This window comes from Sceloporus undulatus, chromosome 7 (assembly GCF_019175285.1).
Source record: "Sceloporus undulatus isolate JIND9_A2432 ecotype Alabama chromosome 7, SceUnd_v1.1, whole genome shotgun sequence".
In the NCBI taxonomy this organism is placed as follows: domain Eukaryota; kingdom Metazoa; phylum Chordata; class Lepidosauria; order Squamata; family Phrynosomatidae; genus Sceloporus; species Sceloporus undulatus.
The window spans coordinates 11911169-11937741 of NC_056528.1; the positions used below are offsets into that span (position 1 = coordinate 11911169).

The window sequence follows — 26573 nt, forward strand, 5'->3', positions numbered from 1 at the left end:
TCAAAGGTTACGGTGCAGATTAACCCGAGTGGGAGGAACCCAAGGGAAAGGCAAGGAAATAATGCAACAATAATAGTAATCTGTAAAAGGCAATGCTTTCGGAAATCCAATCATTTTTAAACTCCAATAGTTTTGCTAGGATGCACCCACTCTGCAAAAATTAATCCAGTTTGACACCACTTTAGTGCTATTGAATTATGGATACTGTAGTTTTGTGAGACATTTTAATCTTCTCTGCCTGGTGCCACCACAAACTACAAATCTCATAATTCCATAGCATTGAGTCATGGCACTTAAAGTGGTGTCAGACCAGATCATTTCTGCAATGCAGATGCAGCCAATAGGACAGTAGTAAGGTCTCTTTGCAGGATTTCTTCAAGGAGGCATTGCAAAATATATTTATACATTTGGATATGATCAGATCACGCCGATTCCAATATCCGTAGGACATGATTTTATTTCTCAGCTGGGTCTCAAATCCATTGTGTGTCCAGCCAAACAAACAAGCAAAGACATACACACACACTGCATTAGTCTGGCCTAATTAAAAAAAGCCTGCAATCCTTTTTATAACCAATTTTTAATATAAGGCACCCAAATTTTTGGAGAAGGGTTGGCAGCGACGCAGTCTGTGCATTGCTTGTGGTTCGTCAATGCAGTTCGCCATGCACCCAAAATGCAATGAAAGCCAAAAGCCATCGCTTCCCAGCCTTCCCCTCCTTCATAAGGGCTAGACTATGTATTTGGTAGTAGTCCATGGTGGGTGCCATGAACCGAACTCGGGATCCCTGAGTCTCAGAAGAGGAACGGATAAAAACAACGAAGTCCTTGGACGTGTGGAGACCGTGCGGTGGTCTTTGCTGAAGGCTTTTTGGGAGATGGAAAAGTAGGCAATGACTCCCCAGGTTCATTTCCATCCATACCTCCCTTCTCCTTCTAATGATCCGAAGGATGAACAGCCAAGAGTCCAGGGAGGGCTGGGAATGTCTGGTGTGTATAAGAGGCTCGAGTGAGCGAGCCAAGTCACACCGTCAGGGTCAGTGGAGACTCCTTGTCCTCCACGTTTTGCCCCTTCTACATGGTCCCGCGTCCCTTGGAGGATCTCAGGAGGCACAAGGTGGCCACCAAGGACACCAAGACGATGGCCACCAAGAGCAGGACAAGGCCGACCCAAGGACCGTATGCCGTCCCTTTCCAGAAGCCGGTCTCCTCCGCAGGGATCATGTTGGTCAGGTTCAGCATGTAGCCCAAGGCCCAGCCGATGGACGTGTCACCAGCCTGAATGGTCAAAGAGAAACCCCTTTTCTTAAAACAGGAAGCAATTAAAACAATGCACACACAAAAAATTGCAACCAATGTCTTTTTAAAAACCTTTCCCCCCAAGTTATCCGTGTCACAGTGGCCTCACCTTTTTCTGGAAGGTGATATCTGGGAAATTGGTGTCATTAAACTTGTAGCCCTCCATCAGGATCAAGTAGACGAAGTTGGCCATCGGACAATAGTCAGCCAAGAACTTCTCCATCTTCGGTGCTTTTGCGTAGAGCTGGGTTTGCAAAGAGAAAAAGGAGGCGCTTGAATTACATTCTCCGGGTCAAAATAGTCCATGTTTTATTTCCCATGGAGGCTGGTGGCTTACAAACCTGTGTGAGATGGGGCAAAATACCCAAAGATGGGCTTTGCACATGGATGGACAGTAGAATTCAAGATACAGCCATGTTAGTCTGTAAAATCAGGATGCACAGAGATCTTGCAGCACCTCTGAGACTCATTGAAAGAAAGAAGTTGACAGACTGAGGCCTGTTACAGACAGCCAAAATAAAGCTGCTTCGAGTCACAGTGGAGGTATGGTGTTCCAATTGTGCATGCGTCCTAAGAGTCCAGAAGTTGCACCAAAGCCACGCTCCAGTCCTTAGGGCTGGAGCGTGGCTTTGGTGTGGCTTCTGGACTCTTAGGACGCATGCATCACTAAAACACCATACCTCCACTGTGACCCGAAGCAGCTTTATTTGGGCTGTCTGTAACAGGCCTGAGCTTTCATAGATTGAAGTATACTTCCCCAGATGCATTTGGACCAAATGCATCTGAGGAAGTAGACATAAGTCTATGAAAGCTCATGCTGCCAAAGTCTTTCTTTCAGTAAGTTTCAAAGGTGCTGCAAGGTCTATCAACAATGATGAAGAGTGTTGCACATTATTCATTGCAGGTGCAGGCACACATATGTTCATGGACAACTGTATGCACAGTCAGTTGTGCAATGCCAGAGTCCACCAACAAGGTGGCATTGCACAACTGTTGCAACACCAGTTAAACTGAGAGCTCAAGTTTGGCTTCTCAGAGGCAGAGAAAAAGACCACTCGACTTCTGCATCCGCAAAGTCTGGCGCAGGACAAGACCCACCTCGGACCACGTAGCGTTGCAAATTTCTGCCGTGGCCTCTTCCAGATCGCGTGGGGTGGCCACCCGCCGCTTCATCTCCGACTGGATGAAGTCCACCGTGTAGAAAAAGGCTGAGAAAGCCTGTTGGGGAGCAAAAAGAAAAACATGCAAGGGAGGGAAAAAAGAAGAGGAGGCAAGAAAGGAGTTCAGGTTTGTTAGTGATGCAAGAACACATTGGTTTTGGCAAAAAAGAAAGTCCTTTGTTGGAAAAAGCTAGAATGAAATAAAAGATTGAGATTGCTAGTTACTGATTTAGCAAAAAGTAAAACAGTCGGCAACTTTCATGCGCAGAATCAAAAGCACCTCGGCTAATGGATTTTCTGAAAGGATACAGAAAATGGGGTGTTATACTTTCATTGTCCAATAGGGGGAGGTAGCGCTCAAAGTCTGAATCCACAAAGTGCAGAGTTTGGAGAAAGTTGGAGTTTGTGGTTTCAAGGGCATTCCTGCCCATCTGGCTTCCAGAAAAATTGCCCAATAAAATACAGTTCAAAATTTTTTAAAAAACTATTTGTTTGAAGCCCATTTAAAAGTACAAAGTCATTATGTTCCTCTGAAGCTGAGAGAGTGTGACTTGCCCAAGGTTACCTAATGGGTTTCCATGGCTAAGCAAGGATTTGAACCCTGGTCTTTTGGAGACCTAGTCCGACACTCAAACCATAACACCATAACGGTTCCAATGCTTTTCTTTGCTCTATTTAGAGGGAGTTTGCATTGGCCTCCTCTGAGGTTGAGAGAGTATGATTTGCGATAAGGTCAGCCAACGGGGTTTATGGCTAATGAGTGGGCATTCGAACCCGGGTCTCCCAGATAAATCTGCCCAAAGTATAGTGCTTGTGTAATGGCTACTCACGATGAAGTCCCCAGTGACGCTGGGCTGGAAGACTTTGTCGAAAGAGCAGCGGGAATAAGGGCAGTCCTTGAAGGCGAAGAGGCTGGCTGCGTGCGCCTGGCACTGGTCCACGTTCCCAGAGCCACTCATGTTCACGATGGCTATGGGGAAGTAGTTGGGGGGCTTCTCGCTGGCAGTGCAAGGGGAGCTGTAGACGCTGTCCATGCTGAAGCTCCGGCTGTAGCCCCTCGGCCAGCAAGGGTTGTCTGCCTTCAGCGCAAACCGCGCAGCCTGCGGCCGACGGAAAACATCACCATTAATGGCTCCGACAAAGGAGTATAAAGAAAGCAATGCAATGCAGCCAAGCGCTGGTTCACTGAATTGGGTCACATCCCACCTTTGGCCCCCGGAAATGAGAGGCACAGACGGTCACAGCAAGCTAATGGCATTTACAGAATTGGATACAAATGCGTAACGCACATCAAAAAAAAGGGGCCAACGCACATCAAAAGTGGCCAAGGCACATCAAAAGTGGCCAAAGCGTATCAAAAATAAGCAACACATATCAAAAAAGTAGTTCACACATTTCAGAAGTGGCCAGTGCACATGAAAAGTGGCCAATGCACACCAAAAGTGCCCAAATCCTCGGCCACTGGCTTCTGGTTTCCTCTGTAAAACAAGTAAATAGAGGTCCCCATTGAAAGGCGGGCTTTTACCTTCAAGACCCTGGAGAGAATCCTCTTGAGGATCTGGTCCCGGCCGTAGCAGAGGAAACTGTGAGTATAGACCTTGTAGTTCTGGCCGTAGAGCCGGAGAGTAACCGCATTGGCCGGCCGGCTCTCAATCTCCTCGGGGGTCTCAAAGGTGATCTGGGTGGAGGCTCCTCCAAGGTCCATGGCCCCCAGGGTCTTCTTCTTGGGACGGACCCACTGCCCGATCCATCCGTACTAAGTAAGGAAAACCCAAGGGAATAAGTACATCATCGTCTTACTGGACTACAGCAACTCCCATTATCCCCCAGGGCTGGCCACAGTGATTGAGGTTGAGGTCTCACCTTGATGAAGTTCTCAAGAAGGTAGTTGGCGGTGACCCAGCCAAAGACCCCTTCGTCTTCTCCGCTCAAAATCCGGGCTCCGCGAAAGTCGAAAGGGTATTGCTTCAGTGTGGAGGCCACGGCCGCCAAGACATGGTCCGAAGCCTGTGGGTCGGTGAGGCTGCGCAAATAAAATAAGATGAAATAAATGGCATGGTTTGGAAACCAGTGATTCCCAAACTTCAGTCCTCCAGGTGTTTTGGACCTCAGGTCCCAGAATTCCTGACTGCTGGCTAATATTTAGGAATTCTGGGAGCTGAAGTCCAAAACACCTGGAGGACTGAAGTTTGGGAATCCATGGATGAAGAATCTGTGGATACAGAGGGAAGACTGTATGGACTCAATAACAACCATAATTAATAATAGGAAAGGGCCCTTTTGGGAGAAGCTCACTTGAGCAGCCGCATGCCGGCTGTGGCTCCAAGGTAAAGAGGGGTGACCGCATGCCTCTCCTTTGGGACAGCGGCCACGGCCTGGTTGAGACATGCCTTCAAACTTGCGCCTGCGTCTGGCGGATTTTTAGCGTAGCTGGAGATTCCTCCTCCTGCGGATCCAAGGAAAGAGAAGGGGCAATCATTATATATATATATATATATATATATATATATATATATATATATATCAGAAATAAATTTCATGTTTAGACTTGGGTCTCATCTCCAAGGTATCTCATAATGTAGCTGCAAATATTCCAAAATCCCAAACGCTTCTTGTCCCAAGCAGAGACCACTCCACTAGGCAAATACACCCGTCCTTCCACATTTGTGGCTTTGACTTTTGCAGATTTGATTACTCACGGACTTTATTAATATGTTCCCACTAGGAATATCCAGGTCCTCCAGCGCAACTCTATGGTCAACTTTAACCTAAAGTCTATGCACTGAAGGACCTGGAGATTCCTAGAGAACCCTCCACTAGACATTTGTCACTCCTCCAGTGCAATTCTATGGTCAATGTCTGGCAGGTGTTGATTGCAGAGTTGCACTGGAGGACCTAGAGAGGTTACAAACATTGTGTCTTTCTAATTTGTGATTTTTGCACATTCACAGGGGTCCTGTGCCCCTGAGCCCAGAAAATGTGGCAGGACAGAGTGTGCATCCCTCCCAGCTACACAACCCACAACAGTAAAATGACATAGCCAGAATTAAGTTGTGCCCATCGCATTGCTTGTGGCACACCCAGGTTGAGCATCTCTTAGATCCTGGAGCCATTTGGGATGGGCACCCAATTCATGGGGCATGAATGCCAAGCCTCCCATTCTCTGTCTTTCTTTTTCTTTTTCTCTTCTTCTTCTCCTCCTCTGTTTGGGAAAACAAGCACACCTGGCCCTTTTGTGCTCCTTTGCCCAGCTGGTGCCAAGCACTCCCAGGGAGGGCACACTGGTCTTTATTTCACAACAACAACAATAATAATCCTTTAGATTGAATGCTTTTGGCAGGGCTGGCTGTTATTTGTGTTATTCTTTTACTTGTAAAGCACCATGTACAGCAAGGATGCTATACAAATAAATGGTCGTGACAGTAATAATAATATTGAAGAGGATGGCACTGCCAGTTCTAAACTGGAAGATCAAGTGCAGAGTGGGACAGTTCTTTGTCTGAACCAGTTAGATGTGTGGAAGAAGAAGAAGAAAGCATAAGGCAAAATCCGTGGGATTTGCACGCTTACCTTCCACGTCGCACATGCTGTGTTGACTCACAATCCCCGTGTCGTTCTCCTTGTCCGCCGGCCATTTGTACACAAAGAGAGCCGTGTGTGAGGATCCGGCATCCAGGACGATCCCATACTGCGCACACAGAGAAAGAAATTTGGGAAGCGAGTGCAAGAGAAAAGGAGGACTAGTTTTTATGTTCCCATCCTTTGCCATTGCTATCCTTTGCGGCTGAGAAAGAGTGACTTGCCTTGGCCGAACCGGGTTTCAGACCCTGTCCAACACTCAAATCATGATGCCAAGCTGGCTCTGAGATACAAACTAAGATATGATGCAAACTAAGAATTTGGCAGGATATGCTTGTACAAATCGAGGGGAATTACAATGGAGCTGCTTGGAACAAATCCCCTGGACTTTGGCTTTCGTGACGTATTTTCCCATTGTGTGCCTCCAAGTCATTTCCAACCTGAGATGAACCCTTCGGGGGTTTTTCTTGGGGTTCAGAAGAGCTCAGCTCAGACCAGAAATCCCAAACCTCCCTGTCCCTTTGACCATCTATGGGTTTATGAGCTACTTGCTATAAATAGGCCTCCTGGCTCTTGGCAAACATGCCGAAGTTGGGCAGCCAAGGGAAGGAGCTTTTTCCTAAGAAGGGCTCACCTGAGACCCACAGAAGCATTTTCGTATAACACCGGGAACGGAGGGACACGCAGTTCCCACGGGGATTTGCAGAAGGTTTTCATCTTGCATGCCCAATTTTGCACAATGTTTTCAGAAAGCCAAGAAGGCCTTTGCTCACAGCATTATCCTCTGTGTCACTATTCCCCAATTTGCTTTTAAGTTTTATTTTTAAATGCATGGCTGCTCCCCAAAAGAGGCTGAAAACAAGGGATGTAAAGTAGAACCAGCAGTTTGGCAAAGATATCTTTTTCTTGGGTTACAACCTCCAAGTTTCTCCAAACGATGGCTGGGAACATTTGGAGGCACTTGGAGGTTGTACCCCAAGAAAAAAGGATTTGGTCAAGTTATTTGGGAAAGCTCAGGGATATAGCACCAGGGATAGGAAACCAGTGGCCTCCCTATATGTGACTACAGCTCCCATGTTCCCTGATCATATGGCTGGGGCTGATGGGATTGGGAGTCTAGCAGCAAATGGAGAGCCCTTCCTGAATTGGAAACACTGGGAAAGTTCTGGTCTACAACCCTAACCCTATCTATCGATCATTCGATCGATCGATCAACCGACTGACCTACCGACCTACCTATCTACATACAGACCCTTCAACTTCCCAATTCATTCTTAATAATTCCTAATTAATCCTCCGCCGTCCCACTTTCTCAGATGCTTTTAAAATGTCTGGTTTCTCTTTCCTCCTCCCAATCTCTCCTTTGTCCTCATCCTACTTTATTTGCTGCAAACTGAAGTTAAAGCAGTTTGCATTCAGCTAACTCAATAGCGGGGAAAAGGAGAAGAAAGAGAATCGCCTTTCCCTTCCCAGTCAGCTATGGCAAAATCAAACTGCTGCAGAATCTCCTGTTATTAATCCCTTATTATTCTTTATGAATAACTATTGCCCTCTTTGCTGAACTCTGATGTTCGTTGGCCACATGTGTCCCAATTCTCCTCTGTGAAATGTTGGAGGGCATGCCTTTGCAAACTCTCTTGTTCCAGGTTTTGGAGCAGGAATGCTCTCTGCAACGCAAGTCCAAACAGGAACCAGAAGTTGGCGATCGGCTGCCAGAGGAGCACAATGGAATGAAATCATGTCTCTCCAGAGCCTTGGCATGAATGGGGAATGGTGCTTGGCGGGGGTGGATGATGGGCCATGTGTTTGCAAGGACAAAAACCCAGGTCTCCTCTAGGACAAGAAAATGCACATGAATCCATACTGGGTTGCAGGGAAACTCCATGACAAGGGATCTCAAAGGTATATGAAGGGTCTGGGGGAGCAAAATGAAGGCATTGCACCTCCAAATAAAATTCTGCACCTGCATTAAATTCACTTGTAGGTCCTCTAACATGATTCTGTGGTCAATTTCTGGCCGATGTTGACCACAGAGTTGCACTGGAGGAGCTGGAGATTGCTAGGTAAAAAGGTAAAAAGAATGGCATATATTTTTCCCCACATTCATGGGGGTCCTTCACCCCAAACCCCGTCAAATGTGGAGGGACCACTATATTGCCAAAAAAGCCCATCCAGGTAGGCAGCCAGTCCCACAAGAAGAACCCATCCCAATTCTCCCAGGCCAAAATAATTCAGCTTTAGTGGATATACTCCATATGGTTTAAATATCAGAAGAGAATGAGAACAATCTATTTTTTGCCTTATATTCGTCACGCTCACGCCATTTCCAGACCCTCCTGCCCTCCTCCGCGACGCAACCTTTCTCACAATCCGCTGCCAACTTCGCCACCCCAAGAGGGCCTTGTTTTGTTCCCCTTCTGCATCTGATATCAATCTGTAAGTGTCCCAACCTCCCTCCCTCCCTCCTGCCTTCCTCTTTCTTTTTTAAAACTTTGGTTCCCCTGGAGATGATTTTGCAACGAATACACAAGGAAGGCCAAGTCTCTTTCCATAAACAGTGTCTTGGGGCCTCGGAAATGGAACAGACCCACAAAGACATCCAGGAGACCAACACACACATACACACAGATAGACACACAACTCCTGACTTCCTCCACAGATGGAGCGAAAAAGAATCATAGAATCATAGAGTTGGAAGAGACCGCAAGGGCCATCCAGTCCAACCCCTTGCCATGCAGGAAATCCAAATCAAAGCATCCCCAACAGATGGCCATCCAGCCTCCGTTTGAAGACCTCCAAGGAAGGAGACTCCACTACACTCCGAGGGAGTTTGTTCCACTGTCGAATTGCCCTTACTGTCAGGAAGTTCCTCCTAATGTTGAGGTGGAATCTCTTTTCCTGCAGCTTGTATCCATTGTTCTGGGTCCTGTTCTCTGGAGCAGCAGAAAACAAGCTTGCTCCCTCCTCAATATGACATCCTTTCACAGGAAGCCAGTGCAGCTTCCAAAGCTTGCAACATGTATCTGGTGCATTTTGGTCAATCCCATAAAGGTATCCCTCTTTTGTGGATTCTGGATGGCATTGTACTTTTTTGCTATGTGGCCAATACCAATGCATGGTTTTCTTGCAACACCTGCAATGCGTGGTTATTCTACATTACCTGCAATGCATGTTTCCCCCTGCGATACCTGCACTGTATTTTTTTGTTTATTTGTTTGTTTGTTTGCAATATCTACAATGCCTGGATATGCTAACTTTAGTTATGGTTATTCTTTGGGCTTCTCACTCGCCATCAGGGTGGGAGATTTGAACCTGGACCTCCAAAGTCTTGGTAATGCAACACTTTCTATACAGTACACACCTCAATAGTTGCAGCAGAGGCATCATCTTGCAGACCCCCCAAGAAAAGAAAGTGATTTGTCATTAATAAACCATTGCATTAATGAAAAAGCCCATGCAAAGAAAACTCCAACTTGTCTTGTGTGGCTTTGCATTTCTGAAAAGACCTTTCTGCTTCTTTTTGACAAAAGGAAGGAAGTGGAAGGAAACCACAGCCGGAAACAAGGAAGTGTTCCCCACAGCTTCCAGCCCTGTGCTATTCGTCCTTGATCAAAACCACTGCGGACCATCACCAGAAGGTTCAAGATAGATCCAAGGGAAGAAGAAAAAGAGCCCAATGCCGACCTTGCAAGGCGGGACAGCCACCTTGATGCGCCTTGAGAGCCGAAACAGATTCTAGAAGTTGCAAAAGGCCATCAAAATTCTTAATTATCAACTGGAATTCGACATCATCACCTAATAAGATACATCTCTGCCTGCAGAGTTGTGTATTAGATTGGGCTGTACAAGCCTTGTGTTGCATGGCAACGTCAAGCAACCAAATATGTGCCTCAATGCACACTCACGTGCGCAAGGAAAGCACAGGTGTAATGCCCCTTTTGCACCCTTGAATTGCATGTGGCGGCTCCACATTCTCGATGATGATGATGATGATGATGATGATGATGATGATGATGATGATGCAATAAGAAATGCAGCGCTTGGAACCCTCTGGGAGTCTTCTTGCTGTTGCTGTGTGCCTTCAAATCATTTCCACCTTACGCCAATCCTATTTTTGTGGCAAGATTTGTCCAGAGAGGCTTTGCCTTTGCATCCTTCTGAGGCTGAGAGAGTGTGGCTTGCAAGGCTGGCAAACCCCAGACTTGCAGCACTGCAATCCCAAAAGAGGATTGTGCCCAATAAAGGCACAATGAGATTTCCTTGCCCAAGAGGACTGCAAGGTCCATCCTCCTTCCCCGCTTTCCCCTCTTGGCCTCTGGGATAACAATGGCCGGAGCACATTTTTTGCCTGGCTTGAAGTCACGTTCGCTGCTGGGATGGAAGCACATTAGGTCAAGCTTGGCTTGTTTATAGGGCAGCCGGGCAGAGATCCAGCTCAAAGGGAAGAAAACCAAGGGAAGAGAGAGAACAGTCTTTTATGCAACTCATCCCAAAGGACCTGGATTTAAATCCAGGGGAAGGAAAGAAGAGAAGTCTGCAAACTCACACAGAAACGCCAGGAGGAAGCAGGTACCTGGGTTGCATCTGCACTGCAGAAATAAACCACTTTGCCTCCCATGGCTCCATGGTAGTTAAAGTGGCATCAACCTGGATTCTTTCTGCAGTGCGGCTGCAGCCTTAACCTCTCCAAGCAAGGCATTGCAAGACTTAATTGGGCCTCTTTGTATGAGAGGGCTGGAGAAATTTAGGAGCCCCCCCCCCAATCTCTTTGGCTCCCAATCCCGCTGTTCCCCAAATGCCCTTCTCCGTGGCACCAGCCTCCAATGGTTTTCTAGCTTTGGAACAAATTGTTCAAACTTCTCCAAAGGCTTTGGTGCTGTCAGTTAAAGCTTTTAACAAATGGTAACCCATGCTAGTATTTTGGGGAGCATTGCCCTTTCTGCCTTTGACCCCAAATGGGGTCCTTCTCTGGAATCGAAAATGGAGAAGATCTCCAGAATGTGAAGAAATGCCACAGAATATGAAGATCTCCAGAATGTGGAGAAGAACTCCAGATCTTCTCTGGAATCAAATGTGGCCTCAAACCATGAGGAGCATGAACCTGTCTGCTTTTCTATATAGCGAGTGTGTCTGGGATTTCTCCAAGATGGGATATGCAGTTAGTATTGCCTGTCCCATGCTGGAAAAATCCCAGCCACACCTTCCTCATAGAAAAGCAGACCAGTCCCTGGCCCTCATGGAGACAAGGCTCCCTGAATGCAAAGCCACCTTCCTCCGGACGATGTCTCAGCACTACTAAAGCTTGCAAACCAGGAGAACGAGAGTTCTTAGGCATACGAGAGCTTCGCTTAATGAGATGGAAGCCAATTCATTAAGACTTCCTAATCCCAAAAGCAGCCAGGGAAGCTTTGCAAGCCAAAGAGGAATGACTCTTCCCACCAAGAGGTAGACTGCCTTTGATAATGGAGGCTTCACTTGAGGCTGTTGAGAAAAGCATAACATTGTATTTCATTATTATTATTATTATTATTATTATTATTAACCTTTATTTATATAGTGCTGTAAATTTACACAGCGCTGTACATACATACATACATAACATATTTCATGAGTATGTTGCCCTCTTATAATACCAAGCAACTAAGCAATGCTAGGTTGCAGGTCATTGGTTTCATAAATGGATCCTTTACTCCCAAGTGAAACAAACCCTGGATCATCATCATCATCACCATCATTTTGCTCAGCTCCAGCATCCAGACTGAGAGAAGCAGCATCACAATTATACCGTGTAAGGAAGAATCTAGAAATGCAAAACGGCTTTGTTCCTCTTCTTTTTGGGGTGAAGGGAGAGAAGCGAGGTCAGATGTTCTGGATGGAAACCCAGATGGCGTGGCTTCTACCCAGGGACTGAAAGGAGATCTGTGTGTCTGTGTTTTACAAACCAGCAAGCAGCCCTTCCGACAAGTCTGTTCTAGACCCAGAAGGAGACAGTTCATCACTAAACAGAAATATATATATTCTCTGCAGCCATTAACAAAGAGAAGAACTCCATTGCAAAACATGTGGCCTTCAGAGAAGCTCAAAATAAATGGGAGCTGCATCCAAGAGCTGCTTGGAAAATCTGCTTTAAAGAGCCATGAAAGTCCTTGTGGCTGTTGTGTGTTGCAAGCTTTATGAAGCTCCCTTGGCTTCTTCGTCAGGCAAAGAAAGGATAGAGAAGAAAGCAAGAGCTAGTCACAGTCCTGCATTTGGTCAACCACAAGTTGCGGCTCTTGCCCTCAGTTCAGAGGGCAGCTTTTTCTTTTGCTGAGTGAGTTTAAAGTTCTATTCCCTGGACTGAATGTCCCAGTATCCCCAGGGCCAGCTGCATGAACCTCCCTCCAGAACCTGAATCTGGACTGGGAAAGCTTACAAAAGCTGTCAGGTGCCTTTGGGTTGGTCCAGTGATGGAGAAAGGGGATGGATGGATGAGAGTGCCCTCTCTTCAAGGGGTTCAGGAAGCCAAGTTGGGGGGGGGGTCCTCTGAGGAAAATGGGTGGGGAAGGAAGGAAGGAAGGAAGGAAGGAAGGAAGGAAGGAAGGAAGGAGAAAAGTGGGATGGCAATGATTCTCTGATTCTAAATCAAGGAATGAATCAAGGGGGGGGGGGAGAAAAGTGGGATGTAAATTAAGGAAGAAGAAAAGGGGAGAAAGAGGGATCCCGGTGCAAGCCCCCCTCCCCCGGGCCATGCCCCCCTTCCTGGGGGGGCTTTCCCTGGGAGGAGGCCAGTCTCACCTTGAAGCCGGGGGTCTGCCGGAGGTCCTTGGCCGGGAGGCAGAGGAGGAGGAGGGCGGCCAGAGCAGCCAGGGCCAGGGCCCCCAGCAGAGCTGCCGCTGCCCCCTTCTTCTTGCCCCCGGAGGAGCCCATCCTCCTCCTCCCTCTTCTCTCCTGCTGCTGCTGCTGCTACTGCCCCAAGGAGGACCCAGCAGCAAAGGCAAAGGCACCGAAGGAGGCAAAGGCAAAGGCAGGCTCCGCCTCGGCTGCAGAAGGGGCCGATCCACCGCTCCTCGCCTCTTCCTCCTCTTTCCTTGCAAAGCTGCCCAGTCAGCTCCAGAGAGCAGCCCAGGATCCCAACCGCCAGGTGGACCTTTCAGGTATCATTCCTCCTTGGGAATCACCTGCCTGCCAAAGGAGTCCCATTGCAATTCAGACGTGGCCCCCCTCTCCTTTCCCAGGGAGCTGTCCTCCCTGCCTCCCTTCTCAGGAGGAAGCCCACAAGGTTTGCAGCAGGACTAAGAAGCCACATTGCCAGGAGGGGTCTCTCGGGTCCTGTCCTCCATTGAAACTCCCTTTTTGTCCTCCTTTTGTGAGGTGATGAGGCCATCCCTGCAAACATGGAGCCAGAGGGTCTTCATGGATGGCTTTGGGCTGAGCAGGTTCACCATTTTGGAAAAGCTTGGGACCACTTTGAGGCAGCCCTCTGGGGAAGGTTTTCCTGGGAGCTCCGCTGTCCAAGGTACTGGACCCCCAAAACCTGCCCGGGTCCCCTGTGGGTCCAAGGTGACCCATGTCCTGACTGCAAAGGAGGACAAGGCACCCCCCCAAAATGTGGGACCTCCCAGAAAAATGGAGGGTATGACCCAAGCAAAGCCCCAAAGCCCTCATGTCAATGTCAAGGCATGCTTCTTAGGGATGCTCCAGGCGGAGAACGTTTTGGAATTTCCTCCTGGACAGAAGGCTGAAAATGGAGGACTCGTCCTGGAAATGGAGGATTCCTGGTCACCCTGGATGAGTTCTCCTTGTCTTCATCTGAGCTGGAGGGGACCCTTGGAGACCACCTTCTTCTCTAAAGCACTGGTGGCCTAGTGGTTTGAGCGTTGGAGACCAGGGTTCGATTCCTGGGTCAACCATGGGCAAGTCACTCTCTCAGCCTCAGGGAAAGGCAAGGGCAAACCTCCTCTGAAGAATTTTGGCAAGGAAACCCTATGATGGGGTCTCCATAAGTTGGAAACCATTTGAAGACACACAGCAACAAGAAGTGGTTTCCAAACTTTGGTTTCCCAGGTGTTTTGGGGACTTCAGTTCCCAGTATTCTTGACTGTTGGCCAAGCTGACTGGGGCTTCTGGGAGTTGAAGTCCAAAATCCCTGCATCACCAAAATTTGGGAACCATTCTAAAGTCTCGCTTCCACCAACCGAGGATGAACAGATCACACTTTAGCAATGTATCCAGACCTAGCAGGGGAATCCTGCTGTCTAAAGGCCTCCAATGAAGGTCCTTAAACCCTCCAAAGAGCTCTTATATAGTCAAGGAATCCTTCCAAATGTTTAAGGGAAGTCTCTGTCCTTGTAATTTGAATCCATGGATGGAAAACAGAGGCCTGCTCCCCAAAGTCCTTACGAAATAGGGCTGGCCTTCAGATGATGCCCACCAATGGCTGTATTAAGGATAAACCAATTTTTGCAACCTTTCCACTGGAACAAACAACGTGGTTGTATTACAGAGTCTGATGCCAGCCAACAAGGGATGAGGGTGGAAAAAGAAGCATAAAGCCCAATATCCCTGCAATGCATACATAAACATCTGAATAGACATCAGAATAGCTAATTTTAGCTGTCTTACCCGTTTGGTCGGTTGGCATTTTGCATCCTTCGCCCACCAACTGCTCTTGGAAAGATCTTGCAAGGGCTTGCTTTGCTTTGTGGGGTGGTCTGTTGTCCTTCCGTTGGCATTTTGCCCCAAATGGAAAGTCCAAAAGGCCTTGCAAGGCCATAGAGACAATGGTCACCAGTGTCCAACTGAACACAGGACAGAAGGGGGACATCTGGGAAAGAGTGCCTTCCGGGCAAACAAGACCAGGTCCAAAAAACGGAGCCTGGTTTCTTTGAAGAGCATCCAACCATCTCTCTTCTCCACTGAAAGCACAAAGGGATGGCCTTTCTTTAGGGGTCAAGCCAAGGTCCATCTGTCCACTGCAAAAGATCTTTTCCCAGGATGCCTGCATGGAAGTCGCCCAGCCAAAACAAGAAGGGCTCACTGCCTCATTTTGGTTGCCATCCAAAATTTGGAAAACACGCCGGACGGCCTCTTAGGTATTGTCCAAAAATAGGGAAGAAGAGGGCAGCAACAGCTGCCAAACTTGCCCAAAATATGGCCAAGAGAAAGATCAAACAAAGTGATAGATGGGGAGATGAATGAATACAACAGTTGATAGGGAGACAGATAGACAGGTGCTAATCTAGGTATCAAAAGACCAATTTATATTAAAGGGGTGGTTTAAGTACATTATACTTTTGTTGTCGTGTGCCTTCAAGTCATTTCCGACTTATGGCAACCATAAAGCATAAAGGGGTTTTCTTAGAGGGGGTTTGCCATGGCCATCCTCTGAGGCTGAGAGAGTGTGACTTGACCAAGGGTCACCCATTGGGTTTCATGGCCAAACTGGGAATTGAACCTTCCAGAGTTGTAGTCCAATGCTCAAACCACTACGGCACTGGGTGACCCTGGGCAAGTCACACTCTCTCACCCTCAGAGGATGGCAATGGCAAACTCCCATCTGAAGAAACTTTCCAAGGTCCTATGATCCTGGGTTCAAATCCTGTCCAGCCATGGAAACCCACTGGGGGTCCTTAGGAAATCCAAAGGAGGCCAAGGTGGCATCTTTCCAAGAAAACCTTATGATAGGTTCACCTTAGGGTCTCCATAGTTCGGAAACGACTTGAAGACACACAACAACAAGAACAACTGCTATTCTATTATACTTAAGGCTAAGGGGCGTTTGAGGTCTTGTTTATCCCCAGCCAAGAGAGACAGATGTTTAAAGGTGGAGCTCTCTGAGTCATTTCCGAATTATGGAGACCCTAAAGTGACGTTATCATGGGGTTTTCTTGGAAAGATGCCGCCTTGGCCTCCTTCAGTTTTACCCAAGGATTCCCAGTGGGTTTCCATGGCTGAACAGGATTTGAACCCAGGATCACATCCCATTGCTGAGACCACTACACCAGCAACCTGCCTTAAGGTCCTTATTAAAACCAGCCTTTTGCATTATACTCAGAACAAACTATGTACCAATGCGCTTTCGGAGCTGGCATAGATGTGTTGTTCTTCTCTGCAATTGGCTTTGTCTTCCTTGTGAGTCAGGATCCGTCTGCAGGAGGAAACCAGGCGCATATCTGAATAAATAAAGACAGCAGCAGGGACCTCTTTATGGCTTTAGCAAACACGTTTTAAACACTCCAGGCCTTCTTGCACAACCGAAGGGAGCTTCGTCCTCGCCACACCCGGCTTTGCTGGAAGAACAAAATGATCTGCTCTCTCTGGATCCAGAGGTAGAAGTTTATGGTGTGTTTTAGCAGATTGCTTTGCAGTTGTTGAGGAAGGACAGCGTTTTGGGAGGCTTGCAAAAATAATGCCTGCACCAGATCCGCCGCTGTGTTCGCTGTTCCCTCCCCAAAAAGCATGTGGATTCTCACAGTCAGGAATAATAGGGGAAAGATGAATGGGAGGAGAAGTGAAAGGAACCATTGATAGGGCTTGGCCATTCATCTGGCACACTTGGCACAGGCCTTGGCATTTAATGGGCAAAGTTCACACATGGGCTCTTTTTTCTGTCCTGAATTTTGGATTACGACTCCTGAAACCAGGGTTCGATTCCCAGCTCAGCCATGGGAAAGTCACAGTCTCTCAGCCTCAGGGCAAGGCTCCTCTGATCAAACCGTGCCAAGAAAACCCCATGATAGGGTCACTTTTGGGTCTCCATAAGTCTGAAATGACTTGAATTCACTCAAGAACAAGTGCCATAACAATGTAGTATGATAAGGATCCTAGAGAGATAGTGACATATTCATAGATAGGCGTGTCTAGCAAAGCATAACAACATCCAAAATCCACAAAACACAGATACCAAAATGCATTTGAAAGCTTTCAAAGCTCCACCGGCTTCTTCATCAGAATCATATCAGGGGAATAAATTATATTAGAAGTGGATAATGTTAATCCCAGGCTTGCATTTTTTCAAGGTGTTGCTCTTTGGAGGGATATCTATGCAAGCAGGTTCCTCTTATTTCTGGCTGTGTGTCACTAGGAACAAAGCTTCCCAAAGCCCAGGAGATAAAAGTCAAAATTGCAAAAGGTTACTTCTTCTGAGATCCTTGGTCACAAACCCCTTCCATTAGGCAGAGACCTTTGAATCATTCCACGGTTTTGCATTAGGAACATTGTAGGTAACACATGCCAAACATAATCCCAGGTCTTAAAAAATTAAAAAGCTTTCACCTTTGTTGGAGGTAGAAACCCTAAAAAATTTAAAGTCCCAGTATATTGCCTCATTCTTTAGGATCTAGAGAGTCACCATCTCTCCAAAAAGAGTCCTTTTTGGGGATTTGATGGGGACCCTTCCAACTCTATGATAATATGGATACAAAGGATGGATGGATTGACAGAAGTTTGAACTTTGGGGTAACAGGTTGAGGGCATCCTTCCTCAAATGTGCTTCCACCAAAGCGCATGGTGTGCAAAAGCATCAAATGAGATTGAAGTTGCTCATTCTGCGGTTCCTTTGAAAAGGCAGTGAGTCACCCTGAGACCAATTCCTTGCAGATGAAGAGGAAAGGGTTGCCGCAGAGAGGAACTGAAAGCAAGAAGGCGAAAGGGCACCCAGTACAGAGAGTGGAAACAAGAAACTTCAAAGCATAGAGATGGAAAAGATAAGAAGTCTGAATTGGGGAAAAGAAAGACCCACTTCCCCTGGAGCAGTGGTTCCCAACCTGTGGGTCGGGACCCCTTTGGGGGTCGAATGACCCTTTCATGGGGGTCACCTAAGACCATTGGAAAGCACCTATTTAATTACAGTTATGAAGTAGCAATGAAAATAATTTCATGGGTTTGGGTCACTACAACATGAGGAACTGTATTAAGGGGTCATGGCATTAGGAAGGTTGGGAACCACTGCCCTGGAGGGACCCTCAGAGAGATCTGGACCTCAGGGACTCCTGTTTTGGCCCATCGGTTCCCAGTTGAAAGGATTCATTGGAAAGCTCACCTCTGTCTTTTGCACTTTGGACGGGGAAAGGTGGGTTGCGAGAATTAGCACAAAGCCCGACTCCCATCTTTTTCAGGAACAACAAAAAAGGAAAATGGCAAGAATTCAGCACAAAATTTGTTTACAAAAATTAAAGCTTTTTTTGTATCTCATCAGGTTTGAGAATCAGCTCACCTGCGGCAGAATGTGTCCCCACCGAACAACGCAATGTCAACAATCACCGCGTTGGCATTAAAAATTGGGGTTTGTCCATTTTATTTGGGCATTTTGAGCTTTATTGCACTGTTTACTATACAGAGGCTGCTGCAACCTGACAGCAAAAAACATGCATTTCTCCATCCTTTCCATGCAGATGCTGTTAAGGAAGAAAAAGAGAAAGAGGCTGCATAGAAGGGACAAAGACTTTGCAAAAAAGACCTTGTTTGTTAGAGACTATATTATCTAAGGCATGCCTATACATTGGAGTCAAGGCATTTTTCACCTCCCTCCTTAAACTTTTAATCCAAGATGGAAAATGCAGGCTCACAACTTTCCCCCCAACTTGCCAGGTATACTCTTTGTGTATTTCTACAGACATTTCAAAGACAACGCTATTGTGTTGGTTACAACTTATTTTGCAAACAAAGAAGACTGCCAGATCCTCGGAATAAATGCTCCGTCTCACCTGGATCTTTCTTTCCAGTCTCTGGGGGTTTATTATGGAAAATAATATTATCCTTTGATTCTGTGCCCAAAAACGCTCCTGAAGAGACGGTGCGCTTGTTTTAAAAGACCCTGCAATGCACCGGGGTCCAAAAACATCCCACATGAAGCCACAGTTGACTTATAACTGGCCTCAATGAAGATTAAAATATACCTGCAGCAGCAATGCACAACAAAAGAGGACAGATTTTGAGATGGGTAGCAGAAAACAAAGAACCGGTCCTGGAAAAGAGAGATTGCTAGGCGTTTGTGCCAACCTGCCTATGCCAAGTACTTGTTGAGGCAAGAAAGAGGATCGGCAGACAGTTGGCAATAAAACGTCTCTATCATTGAGCCAGAGATTGCCCACAATTAGGCAAATTGCCTAACAGAACAGCCCCATTTCACTCTAATTCCCATCAGCATGCCTGGTTACTGAGAAAAATGGGATTTATAGTCCCAAACACATAGGGAAGGGGATAGGTTGCTTTGCTTTACAGTGCAATCCAATGCATGTTTAGGTGCAAATTGTTTCATATCCAGTGGAGGACTGTCTCCCATGTTTCTACAGCAGCCTTCAGCAACCTCAAAATGTATTGGATTACAAGTCCCATAATGCCTAGGTAGTTGGGGGAAGCTGCGATGCACCCCTAAAAGCTATCTCTCATCGAATGTCTATGGATTTACTTCTGAACATTTATAGAAACATCCTTCAAACAAACGACCGCAAACCTATGTTTTAGTTAGGAAAGACTGCCATCTTGTGACTGAAGATGGCACTACAAGCTTCAAACAAATGCATTTTAAAGACAAACTAACCCCCAGGTTCTCATTTCAAAAAGAAATAATCTACTTTTCCCAAATAAAGTAATAATAAACCTTAGTAAGAAAGTTTTTAAACCTCATGGCCTTTGAGCTACGACACAAACAGACATGCATCCTCTTGATTTTACATATTATAACAAACAACGATTGCAGCTTTCAGGCTCATTATATCATTTATTTTTTGTGGGCGGGAGAGAAGGATGGTCCTCCATGATGACAAACATTATCAACAAGTATAAAAAGAAAACCATTTTAAAAAATGCTACATACAAGACCAAAAACTAGATATAAAAGTTTCGATGTAAACGCCTCTGGGGAGGAAGAGAGTTGAAGGCCAAAATGCCCGCTAAAAAAGAAGAAGGAAGAGATGCGGCCATAAAGAACCTTTGCATTAAGGCATAAAATGGACTCTTGGGGGAAGAAGAGTCAAAAGGCTTGAAATAAAAATGGGGAGCAAAGAAAGAAAACCGTAAACCAAAAATGTAAAGGAGGCTGCATAAAGTTGCATAGGCTGCATATATTCAACCCTGTACCTGAATACTTCAGTATGCATAGTATATTCACACACCACTTTGTACAAATGACTTTCATGTGAAGCAGGCTCAGACTTATTAGTAACTTTTACCGTCTTGACTACATTTTTGATATCGCTTGGCCACACTTGTCCCCATTTTCATCTGTGAAATGTTGGAGTGCATGCTTATATATAAATATATATATATATATATATATATATATATATATATATATATATTCATGTTCTAGTGGATCCTCTGCATCCGCTGGGATTTGTTTCCAAGACTTCCCATGGATACCAAAATCTGTGGATGCCTAGGTCCCATTATATACTATGGCACAGTACAATGGTGGCCCTTATATAAAATGGCAGAATCAAGGTTGTGCTTTTTGGGATTTATATCTTTTTAACTGTAGATGCTTGAATCCATGGATAAAAAAATCAGGGGATATGGAGGGCTGACTGTATATTTGCTATAACCACCAATGGTTAATAATTTTTAAAGCAGCCCTCCACTTTCCCACGAATTAACTGCAACTAAACGCAATGCTATTGGTAGTCACAAAACTCCTAAACACATGCACACACACCCCTTGTAACTAGTTTTTTTTATGTTTAGAGTTGAAGTTGGGCTTTACCTTGTAACTATAAAAGAAAATAATAAAACTCGTTTGCAATTACACCGAGTGACGCTGTCCTGCGTAGCCTCGGCCTTAATTCTCTGCACTTACTATAAAGGTTGCAAATGAAAATACAGCACTATAAGAGTCTGAAAGGCGATTTCACAGCACCCCCTGCTGGCAAAAGTGGGTTACGTTCAGAGAATGACTGCTCTATATCAGGAATGAAGAGTGCATTGGACCCACAAGCTTCTTCTGCTCTTATCTCCAATCAGTGATAGCTTCTTATCTCCAATCGCTGATTAAACAACAACAGAACTTGAGACAGATTTCAGAATATGCAATTCTTTGTACAATACATAATTAAATTTGTGGAACTCCTTGGCACAAAGGGAACCAGCTCCCAAAGGCTTTAAGGGAGGTTTTACAAAATCATAGAGTAAAAACTCACCATTATTAGCACATAGAGTCAGCCCTCCACATTTGCAGCTTTGACTTTTGTGGATTTGATTAATATGTTCTCTCTAGGAATTGCTAAGTCCTCCAGAGCAATTCTGCTGGATGTTGACCCTATTGAGTTGCACTGAAGGACCTAGAGATTCCTAGAGAAAGCACTTCTCTAGGCATTTGTAGATCCTCCAGTGTGATCCTATGGTCAAATTATGGCAGATGATGACCATACAATTCTGCTGGAGGAACTACAGATTCCTAGAGAGGTGTCCTCTCACATTAAAACAGTTGTTTATCTGTGTTTTTTCCACTTCCACAAGGGCCTTGTGCCCCTGTCCCCAGCAAATATGGAGAGCCCCAATGTATAGAGCTGAGAAATGCAAGGCTGATGGTCATTTTGGATGGGGGATTCTGGGAGCAGCAGGGTATTTGGGGGGATAAGATCAACAGCCTTCACACTCTGTTCCTTGCAAGGCACAAGATCCCATAGAGTCAACTGGAATAAAGTGCTCCAGATGTAGATGGAGGACTTCTTCTACTGGCTTCAATGAGGACGGAAGAGCGCCTCTGCAAAACTTCCAAGACCATCTTGAGGTAGAGAGAGGTTGGAGAAGATCCCTGGCAATCCTGCCCTTCCAGAGGTTACCTTGGGTTGCAGCTCCCATGTGTCTGGCTGAGGATGATGGGAGTTGTAGACGCAACATCTGGAGGGCAGGAGCGCCAGGTCAAAACAGTCAAAAAGATTCGGCTCTTCATGTCTACAGTCTTGGTCATAGCCATCTTGGCCCAAAAATGTCCGCCAAGGCAACCTGCAAAGAAGAGATCCCTGTTCTAAGTAACAAGCTGCTGCGATGACCCAATGGGACCTCCATCTTCCAAGGCAGTCTATCTGTTGCATTCAATTTGATGCTGAGAGCAAGTGGGTTCTTGTGTTGACATCATGGAGACAATCCAGCTGGCCTGCGTCAGAAACAGAACCCAGCATGCGACTGACTTTCGATCCCAAATTTGCAGAAGAAAACAGGTAAAGGCCTGGAAGAGGTTTGAGGATGACCTGGAATCCAACTGAGACGAAGGGAGTGCTGGAGGGAAAAAAGCATTTTGCCCACAATCAGAGGCACTCTTGGAGACAAACGGCAAGTCTTCACACCGGAGTGAAAAAAACAAGAAAGTAAAGATTTCCAGTTGTGTTCCTTGCTTCTAGAATATGGGTTCATAAGGCAAAGTACAGTCCCAAAATTTGGAATGTTGTCAGAAACGTTTTAGAGAAATGCAGCCATTTAAGTTCCTTTCTCTTGCCGAAGAAGAGATTTCTGAAAGCAACAAAAACAGAGGTTTGCTCATTTTGGATGTTGGCACTGAGACAAAGGACGCATGTCGAAAGAAGAATGAAATGAAAAGCAGAATCTCATCCTGGAGTGTGTATTCCTGGACAACAAACTTGGTTCTGGGAAATGTCCAAATGGAAAACAATGTAGGCCTAGGTTTGAGTGCTGCTTCCCAACAACCAAAAAAGGAGCATACGCCCCTCATCCTCAGGCCTTTGTCAAAGACTGAAGAGATGTAAGTGTCCGGAGAAGCAAGTTGTAAATGCACCGTCTAATAACTGCAAATTCCAGACCCAGAATGTGCATTGAGTTTGCAGACACAGCCTGTCTGCCTGTCTGTTGTACCTTAATTCTACATGCCACCCCAAAAAGGTGGGCATCAGATGAAGGTGGAATCCAGGAGGTTGGCATCCCGGTTGCTTTGGGCGCGAGCTTCAAAGAGCTGCTTGATCAGGGCAGATTTCTCTTGCTCCAGTTGAGTGATCCGGTCGCTTTTGTCGGTCACCTCCTGCAAAGGAATATAAACAATGCCATGCGGCTGGATATCTCCAACCCAACACTTTGCAGAGTTTGGGTCAATTACTTTTGGAGGATCTTGGCTCACTTTCTCCCTCTTTCTCCCAGCCTGACTGACCTCGCAGGGTTGTTGTTCAAGGGAGTATAACATGCGGAGGAGGAAATACATGCCACTCTTGAAGCACCTTGGAGGAAAACCGGGATATTTTTATACTTATCTCCCAATATATTAATACTGATATATACTTTCACTTTGTGTTTTTAATAGAGTACTTATTTTTTTAAAACACTTTCATATCATATAATAAGATCTTTTGGCTGTACTTTGCTTTTCGTTGCAAGATATTCTGGGTCTAACATATTGCCCTCAGATCCTTTTCTCTCTCTCTTAAGGCTAAAATGGCTGCCAATGGATGCTACTGAGAGGCAGACTGCCTGTGAATATGGAAGCTCTACTTGTTTCTAGTTACAGTACTTATAGCTGCTGGAAATACTCCTCCTCTGTCCTTCTCCTCTTCTCCTTTTTTTCTAACCCACATCCTGGAAAAATTACTCTTTTAAACTAACTATAGTCATTCTGTGTGTCCCCTCACAATGCACAAGTCTTCTCCAAGCTTTCGCTTGGATGAAGAAGATACAGAAGTTGTCCTTTGCTGTTTACTCACCTTAGTAAGGAGCCAGTTCTGTTCCTTCAACATATTGATGGTCTGTTGTGGCCCAGCCAAAGGAGGGGAGGTTGTGGCAATGGACGTCGGGCCATTTGTGGCCGCGGGACACGGACTCAAAGGCTGTAGGAAGAAGGAAAGTTGGTTTGTTCCCTACTGTCTACCCGGCCTGATCTTAGTTCCTGACTGGCATCCTTTTTGTTCTTGTCTAAGGCTACAGAAACCTCATCAAGCAGCCAATGCACCCCAAAAACCTGGATGCCACTCTGCTACGGCTGCACCGCCAGATGTTTGTCCTCCTCCGTGTCGGAGGACTCACCTTTGCCGAGAAGGAGAGCAGCTCTCTGAGACATTGGTTCAGATCCTGCAGTTTGGGCAGAAAGTGGTGGAGGTGACTTTGGCTCCCTTCGGCAAGGACCTCCTGAGGGGGAAAGGGGAAAATGGGGTAGAAAAGCAGGGGGAAATATCAGTGGAGTAACTAGGTGCATTGCAAATTACATGGGGAAAATCCCTCCTCCCCAGGGCCAGGTTTTGCCAAGGTCCCACCAAATCTAAAAAATAGAGGTATTGACAAAAGAAGGTACTGACAAATCAAAATAAGGCATTGAGAAAATAAGGTATTGACAAATCTAAAAGGTATCCCATTTCGGTGGAGTCACAGGATCCTGCTTTTTCGCACAAAGCTTTCCTAGCCTTGGTCAGAGCTAAGAAAAAATACTTTTTGGACTACAGATCCCAAGGCTGAGTAGAGAGAGTCAGTCCTTGGCCTCCAGAGCCAGGAGCTGAACTGTATAAGCACTATGCTGGCTCTTAAAAACAGGGTTTCTTGGCAAGATTGATCATTTAGAGGAGGTTTGTGCCTCCTTCCTCTGAGAACGCCTGGGGCTTCAGCTCCTCTCTTGCGCAGGGTCCCTCCTCACCTTGTGGGCCTTGCTTTGGGCCAGGTGCTTCTGCCGCTCCTGGATCCGGTGGATCTGGTGGCGGTACCAATCCCGGACCTGCTCCACCATCTCCAGCCCCTGGAGCAAGAAGTCCTTCTCCTTCTCCAGCTCCTTCATTCGCTTCAGCTGACAAAATAAAAATTGGAGACGTTTTGTGGATTGCAGCTCCCTGGATGCCTCCGCCTCCAGTAACACATTTGGGCATTGCTGCCTATGGTTTGTTGACTGAAATAAAGGCATTCGTTCATTTGGGCTGGGGGATTCTGGGAGTTGCGGCCCAAAAAATAAAGAGTGACGTTTTCCTTTGCAGAGCAAGCTTCCCTTCCTACCCTAAAGAAGACTGGGAGGGAGGTATTTCTCCACCCCCCAAACATGTCTCAGTGTGCCAAGAGGGCGGCCGTACCATGCCGTAGTCCACGCCGTTGGTGATGGTGTGCCTGCGGTGCTCCCCGCGGTTTCTCGTCTGACGCCGGGTCTCCAGGGCTCCCTTTGCGGTGGCATCGTTCTGCGAAGACTGCGCCAACATCTGGGTCCCACAGGTCTCTGCGGCTGGAGAGGGAACATGAGAAGCCCCAAGGCACATGAAACAGAAGGCCTTTGTCGGTCCAGATGTCTTTTCTGCCAGTGGGGCAAACCGGTGGCCACAAGGGGCAACACAGACACAAATACCCGTCCTCTTGTGCCACTCACACAGAGAAGGTTCAACCTGCCTCTGATCCTGGAAATTTCCCCCAAAATGGCTCTCACCAGCATGATGTACTAAAAGAAATGGCAGTTCCAGCCCACAGGGAAACCATTCTTGCCCATCAGGAATCATTGGGGAATACTGGCCCATCGGGAATCCCTGGGGAGCCCTTGCCCCCCGTTTGTTTCCCTCCGGGGAAGTCCTGCCCTTGGCTCCCTCCGGCCCCTCGCTCACCGTGGTCTCTGCGGGAGGCCCCCCTGGCCCTGGGCCCCTTCTCCTCCTGGTCTTCCGTGGGGCTGAGGAGGGAGGCCCTGAGCCCCAGGACGAACCGAGGGAAGGTGAGGCGTCCGTCGGGGGGGGCGGCCCTGCGGAGCCCCTCCAGGACCCCTCGGGGCAGCTCGGCCTCGGCTCCCAGCCACCGGGACTCGATCTCCCGCAGAGGGACGAAGCCCCGCCGCCGGTCGTCCAGGATGTCGAAGAGGGTCCGCAGGCTCTGCAGGAAGGCCGGGGGCAGGGCGCCCAAAGCGGGCTCTGGCGGCAGAGGAGCCATCCCTGGGAGAGGAAAGCAGGGGAACCCCTCCCCCGGAGAGCCTCCAACGTTCCCAGGGATTGAATGGGGCTCCCCGATGCCGCCTTTGTGACGTCACCGCCGCCCGTCCAAAGGACTGAATGGGGAGGAACGCCTCCTCGGTGACGTCGGCACCGCCCTCCGCGCCTGATTGGACGAAGGCTCCAAAGATTCAACTAGGAAGGTTCCAACGTCCCAAAGGAGTCAATGGGACTCTTCCTTGGTGACGTCAGCGCCCTTCTCTCCGAGACTTCCCATTGGACAGAGGGGGACGGAGCCCTGGGAGCTGATTGGCTGAGGCGCAAAGCGAGCTGGTTTGATTTTCTTTTCGCCCCGCCCTCCGCTCCTTCTTCTTTTATTCCCCCCCTTTATACTATTTTTAAAAGTACCACGAAATGTTATATTATAATATAAAATATTGTACTTTGGACTGCAGCTTCCAGAATCCCCTGGCCACTCTGCTAACTGCTGGAGGATTCTGGGAGTATATTTATCATCATCATCATCATCATGAGATATTATTGTATTTAAATATGCTCCCAGAATCATCAGAATTCATCATCGTCATCATTATGAGATATTATCATTATTATTATTATGATATAATCTCTAATAATATTAATAATAATATCAATCATTAGTATAGTTTTGTAACAGATGCTGTCCCATACTGTAAAAAGCAGAATATAAATTAAATAGAGAACGGCTTGTGGATGGCAA

The 26573-nt window shown here is 46.8% G+C and overlaps 2 protein-coding genes across 7 annotated transcripts; both read right to left on the minus strand.

Annotated features, from left to right (window-relative positions):
- Positions 1–561: 561 nt before the first annotated feature.
- On the minus strand, positions 562–13012 carry ENTPD2 (ectonucleoside triphosphate diphosphohydrolase 2). Of its 2 annotated transcripts, none has more exons than XM_042479876.1 (9): positions 12813–13012; positions 6030–6147; positions 4755–4905; positions 4323–4482; positions 3985–4215; positions 3290–3559; positions 2398–2517; positions 1409–1543; positions 562–1278 (listed from the first exon to the last, which is right to left on the minus strand). In XM_042479876.1, exons 1-9 carry the CDS (start codon positions 12942–12944, stop codon positions 1075–1077), a joined length of 1521 nt encoding a protein of 506 aa, XP_042335810.1. In that variant the 5' UTR covers positions 12945–13012; the 3' UTR covers positions 562–1074. The 2 variants fall into 2 exon arrangements, with proteins under 2 accessions (XP_042335810.1, XP_042335811.1); XM_042479877.1 differs by lacking the exon at positions 12813–13012 and adding an exon at positions 8002–8775.
- A 5245-nt stretch (positions 13013–18257) lies between these two features.
- Positions 18258–26291, minus strand: SAPCD2 (suppressor APC domain containing 2). Of its 5 annotated transcripts, none has more exons than XM_042480391.1 (7): positions 25520–26291; positions 25004–25149; positions 24580–24726; positions 23979–24080; positions 23660–23782; positions 22824–22986; positions 19718–22463 (listed from the first exon to the last, which is right to left on the minus strand). In XM_042480391.1, the coding sequence occupies exons 1-6, from the start codon at positions 25833–25835 to the stop codon at positions 22858–22860; spliced, it is 963 nt and encodes a 320-aa protein (XP_042336325.1). In that variant the 5' UTR covers positions 25836–26291; the 3' UTR covers positions 19718–22463; positions 22824–22857. The 5 variants fall into 5 exon arrangements, with proteins under 5 accessions (XP_042336326.1, XP_042336325.1, XP_042336324.1 ...); XM_042480394.1 differs by lacking the exon at positions 19718–22463 and adding an exon at positions 23113–23179 and having other exon boundaries at positions 22854–22986; XM_042480392.1 differs by lacking the exons at positions 19718–22463; positions 22824–22986 and adding an exon at positions 18258–18412.
- Between the last annotated feature and the right edge of the window lie 282 nt (positions 26292–26573).